The 6,000-nt window shown below is 39.3% G+C and overlaps 1 protein-coding gene across 1 annotated transcript in view; it reads left to right on the forward strand.

Moving 5' to 3' along the window:
- PTPRJ (protein tyrosine phosphatase receptor type J) overlaps positions 1-5,471 on the forward strand; it is a 156,089-nt gene extending 150,618 nt beyond the window's left edge. The window contains exon 23 of the mRNA XM_030562133.1: positions 2,090-5,471. Within this exon, the coding sequence (XP_030417993.1) occupies positions 2,090-2,248 (159 nt within the window). The 3' untranslated portion in view covers positions 2,249-5,471. The remainder of the gene's footprint in view (positions 1-2,089) is intronic.
- Positions 5,472-6,000: the final 529 nt, after the last annotated feature.

The following is a 6,000-nucleotide window of genomic DNA, read 5'->3' on the forward strand; positions in this document are numbered from 1 at the left end:
ACATCCTGTCCTATCTCTTCCCGGTGAAAGCAGTTACAGCCATGGACCATAGTAATCCTCTTGGAGCTGCCACAAAGGGGATGGGGAGTTGGGAGTAAAGTGATTCCCTACAGTGAGCTGGGAGAGGCTGAGGGGGAAATTATTCCAGCTGGCAGCACCATCTTGAAGCACTGCTGTTGAGCCTGTGTTACTTCTTTAAAGTTCTCCACAGTTAACCGTCAACCAGAGAGATCTAGCTCCATCTCTGCAGGGACAGGGAACTCGGCACATACTCCTCCTTCTCTTGCACAAGTCTGAAGTGAAAGATGGTGAAATCACAGACTCTGCTCTTTGGGCAAGGGGGAGGTATTTGGGCTGCCATGTAGTCACTGCCACAGCACTTGGGATCGAGAGCCTCTCTCAAAATTACAAGTGTGTGGCAGCATCTATTTATCAGTTTGTTTATTTTGTGGGTTTGGCAGCACCGTCTGTATAGTCAGGGTATGGCTACGCTTTGAAGTGTGAGTGTAGTCGGAGCTCCAGCGCTGGGAGAGAGCTCTCCCAGCGCTGCACGTAAACCACATCCCTTACGGGTGTAGCTTGCAGAGCTGGGAGCCGCGCTCCCAGCGCTGCAGCACTGATTACACTGAGGCTTTACAGCGCTGTATCTTGCAGCGCTCAGGGGGGTGTTTTTTCACACCCCTGAGCACGAAAGTTGCAGCGCTGTAAAGTGCCAGTGTAGCCGTGGCCTCAGTTTCACTGTTTCTCCAGGCTGAATATTCCATGTGGTTTGTGTAGGTCTTTCATATATCAACAAAGAGTAGTAAAACATGTAAAATAACCAGAAAAACAGGAATGTAAGAAACCAGAAAAATTGGCAGGGCGACTCTGGGACAGCTATGGTACCTGAAACTGTACTGGCAGGCACTTAAGAAGTTAATCTAGAGGGCCTCACTCCACCTGGAAAATGGTCACTTTGAGTTGCCTCCAATAAAACACTTCCCTCTGCTGGTACATGTGCCTCTCTCAGCTCCTTGCTCCCAACTGCATGACAGGAACAACTTTTTTTTACTTTGAATAGATTAAGCTTGATGGGGTTGCTTTTTAAAGGAGCAGACAGTTAAAAGGACACTGTCAACTTGATTTTTTTTTAAACTGACTAAAGGGTGCTCTATCAGATTACTTAAAATTATATAGTATGTCTTCAATTTAATGGGCGGGGTGGGAGGTTGTTAGTCTGTAATTGATATTTAGAAGGGTCTTGGGTCTACCACTTCTGTCCTCTTCCCTTTCTTTCTCTGCACTCTCCTGCCTCTTTATGTTCAGTTTCTGCTTTGCTGCTGCTGTAACAAGCATAAAAGACCCCACCTCTCCCAAGCCTGGGGGCATTGATCATCAGTAGAATGATTAATTGACTGACACACAAAGTCTTGTCAAATGCCCCAAATAACCATAGCAATTCTTCGGTATTACTTGCAAAAATAGTAGATATGACCTTTTCAGATGGAAATCTGACTTCTGAAATAGGTTTGTATATGCATTTGCTTCTGCCATTACCTTTAGTTTGTTTAACCCTCACCATGGGCTTTGTGAGAGAACATAAGAACTTGGCATAGCCAAAATCCATGCAGGAAAAAATTCCCCTCGGCTTTGCTTCTCAAAAGATATCTGTATCTGCTGTCCTTCGTTCTAATATCCTTCAAAGGATATGAGCCTCTCTTTCCTGGATTGTGAGGCATACATTAAGGCCCTGATGGTCCTACTGATTCCAAATGTGTGGACTATGTTGAAGTCACTAAGGTGCCCTGGATCCTTCCATGTAGAGTCAGTTGCAGAACTGAGGCCCACATTTAGGGGAAGTAAAATCCTTTCAGAGTATATTTCTGCTTCTAGCCATATCAGAAATGTTACCTTCACCACAACGAGCTGTGGATTTTTGGGGCAACTGTTTTCTGTTACTTGTACATGATCTGCAGGAATATTCGGTGCCACAGTGCATCTGGCCAGTGTCTGAAAAGCACATTGTATATCCATGAACATAATTACCCTCACAATAATGTATTTGCTACAACCTATAATGCCCTTCATTATTTTTTCTTTTTTTCATTAGGACCAGTATGTCTTCCTAAACCAGTGTGTTTTGGACATTATTAAATCCCAAAGAAACAAAAAATCAGACCTTATCTACCAAAACACAACAGCAATGGCAATCTATGAAAATTTTGGACCAACACCAGGTTTTGAGAAGGCAAATGGCTACCATGCATGACCAGAGAGGGAAGAAATGTCACTAGGAGGCCATTACTGTCCTTCACACAGGAAAACGAAATGCACTGTTATTGTACATGTGTGTACAGTATCTTTTATTATTTTTTCAGTCTTGTATATCTAATTTGAAGATGCCCATGTAAAAATGTCATTTGGAGTTGTGGATTAGTATAAAAAGAAGCTGCAAGTTAACAGAGGAAATTGCTTTATCTTGGGAACTTCATAATACTCGTAGGCAAAACAACATTTGCAGTACAGACGGTGAAGTAGATGATAAATATTAAAAATAACAAATTACAAAGGCTCTTTTTTAATTATAGTTTTGTACGATTTCATATACAGATACCTGGCTTGTGGGCTGTGGACTATATTTTATAAAAGTCAGGAACATATTCTATCTGCTGTACCTGGTTACTTAGTTGATGGATATATGCTTCATTGTGATTTGTCCTTAGTGTTCCGTTTGATTTATAAGAAGGAGTACAAACACCTCCTACAAATGGGTGTTGATATTTGGAAATTGTGCCTTTTCTGGTTATTACTCTGTAGACAAAAATAATCAGAGCCCTATATTTTTGTACTGAGACTTTTAATTAGAATATAGATTTTAACTGTAGTAACATTGCTGGCGAGATGCTCCTAGATTTTGGTAGTGATTTTCCCCTTTTTGTATTCCACCACAACCTTCAGAGGCCTTATATCACAGTGCCTCAATCTAGAGGAAGAGGAAGGTAAGGATTGTGTGTCATTCTGAGCTTTAATATGTGTGTGTGTGTCTGTGTGTGTGAGAGAGAGAGAGAGAGAGAGAGAGTTGGGACAGGGGAAGCAACTCCTCCCATTTCTGGCTGATATTTCTGTTTTATAGAGTTTATAAGGATTTATTTAAAGGTGCAATATGTGATTTGTTGAATAATGATTGCTCTACTTAAAGAGAGCTTTACTCAGGTTGTCTCTTTTTTTTAATTATTTTTTTTCTTTAAATATATAAATCTGTGAAAATTTCAGACTGAGAATTCACATGTCAAAGTGCTCCCAAACAGGTTCACTGGTTTTATTCTATTTAGCAAAAGTAAATGCACAAATATCTACTGTATATATCAATTACTAGAATCTGTTGTTTTAGCCTGTCAAAACTGAGATGTGTGTTTTATCTTGGTGCATCTCAAAAATATAATTTAACTGTTTTATAATTGTTTCCAATATGCTGCTGCTGCTATTTTAACTGATTCTTTAAAAAAAAAAAGCCTAGATATTAATATTACATGTCAAGGACTAATTTGGATTTATTTTGCTGGTACATTAATGTTAAACGTATGAAGGCATTACCAATGAAGGACTTATTTGTTATTTTTAAGGGGTACTGGGTGTTTTTTTTTCTTCTTTGGATCAGTGCACTGGTTGCATTGCAAAGTATGAAGTTCAGGAACATCTATAAAATAGCTGTTAATGTCTTATGAAGGTTTAATAGCCAGCGTATCTGGGATTCTGCAGCATTTGAAAGCCAGTTTGTATGACAAAGGTGACAAACTGCTGCAAATTTTGGAAATGATTGTGGCACTACAATGGGTAGCTGGCTGCCCTGTAGAATCCACTGTTGAATGAAAAATCCCAGGCATCCTGGCTTCTATAGTCCCACATCTGTGAACTTAAGTACTGGCAACAGTAATTCTTATTCGGTAATGGAAGTGTGTCATTTAAGCAAAACTGGAGGGAGACCCACAACATGGTTTGAGCAGGACTCATAATAGCCATTTATTGTGTTTATTTTATTTTTTCTTCTTCTTATCTAAAATCAATCAAACCATCTCACCAGACTCCTTCTCAAATGGAAATTGCAATCATAATTTTTTTTACCCTGCATCCTTTCTAAGGTGCCATTATATCTCAACAAAATGCAAATGCAACAAATTCTTCACTTAGCTTGGCAGCACAGATCAAACCAAAAAAATCCCTAAGGCTTCACTAGAGAGAAGGGCCAGCCCCTCTATATTGTTTGGGGGTGTGTGTGTTGTTTTTCATTTAAATACTACTACTCTCTGTGGTAGTGCAGTCTTAAGGTATCATGGAAGTGCATGGCTGGTCAGAAATCGTTATTTCTGGGACAGCCCAGAAGGTCATTGAGTCCAAGAATACTGCACTTGGTTTAAAAAGTGCCTATCTTATGTAGCAGAGAAGAGCAGTGAATGAATTGTCTCTCATAGTGTTTGTGCTGTAGATTCTGCATCTGCATTATATAGCAGCAGAACCTCAGAAAACTAGCTATAACTGTGACTGATTATTTCAGTCTAAACACCTATGATAGATTGTTGCAGTAGCAGGTGATTAAAAGTGGGACCCTAGATACAATTTGTTTCCATCAGGAAAACAATAGAATAAATATTTGTCAAGAGATTCCTGAGAAATAAACAAAAACTGTATCCAGTCAAATCCTTATGTCTTGGGAACCTGGAATCCATAAATCTGCTAAATCAGGAGAGAGTCTGATTTCCCCGCTTTTGAATTAAATGTGAGAAGAGCACAACAGAAGAGATTACAGGGCCAATCCTGCCTGACTAAAACAGTCACTATTCCCAATCAAGTCTATTTCCCATAGAGGCCAAAAGAATTTTCCATGAGCAAGGCATGCAGGCTCGGGCCTATAGTTTTTAGTGGACAGAAAAGTTGATTAATGCTTAAAGTGATGTATCCATGAAGTTGGGTGTTGTTCCACTGTGACTAACTAGGACAGGCCACATAGGAACTCCCACTGGAAGGAATGGGTCTTACAGGTAATGTTTTATCTTAGAGATTCCCTCTAACCAAGATGACTTGAATAGGATTCTAGTGTATGTTTCTCATCTACAAACTGATTTTCTATGTCTTCAGTTTCTTTTGATTCAGGACTAAAGATTGCTATTTATTCTGTCTTCTTGCTCTTTATTCTGTTCATTCAGTGCTTATTGTTGGTGGTGCTTGTCTAAAGGAATCTGCTTCCCCAGCCTCAAAACTCTCCTGTGTTACAACACTGGGTTTTCTGACTGGGGTTTTTTGTTTTTTTCCTTCAATTTGGTACCCTTTTAAAAAGGGAAATGTTCACATGAAATAAGGGTTGCTTTTAGCTGAATATTTTGATGTACAAATTTCAGTGTTTTCCATACAGCTGTACAGAAATTTGTAGCACATTGTCTTAATTTTTAATAGTTTGTTTTAAAGATATAAAGATAATTAAAAAGCATTAACTTAGAGTGGCTCTTTCCATTTTGTTTCTTTATTTTTTCCCTTTTTAACTTAAAATTAATTTTTCATGTCACCAATCTGGTTCTGGACAAACTTAAAGTCAATAAACTAACTTAAGCCTCAATCCTGCACTGTGATGCATGGGGTCAGACCCACTTTGAAGTCAGTGGGGCTCTGTGAAGGGATAGGGGTCTGTTCATTACTTTGCAGGACCGGGGCCTAATGCTACATCTCAGGGGCAGCTACTGTGTTCTCTAAATCAGGCCCTAGCTGCTAGTTAAAGGAGTAAGGAAAAATTCCCATTGAAATTAATGGACTTTGGTTTAGGGCCTAAGTATTTGTGGGTTTCAAACACCTACTCCTATAATAATCAAAGGGGATAGGGTGGGGATAGTCATCCTCATCCACTGAAATGAGTATTCTGCTTTCAGCAGAAGTGCCTCAGAAGGGTTATAGAAATAACTGTATAAAGTGATTCCTCCGGCCTTGATTGTTGTGGGTAATTTGATTCTGGAGCTAAATAATGATAGATAAAAT

Source organism: Gopherus evgoodei, chromosome 4 (genome assembly GCF_007399415.2).
Source record: "Gopherus evgoodei ecotype Sinaloan lineage chromosome 4, rGopEvg1_v1.p, whole genome shotgun sequence".
Lineage (NCBI taxonomy): Eukaryota > Metazoa > Chordata > Testudines > Testudinidae > Gopherus > Gopherus evgoodei.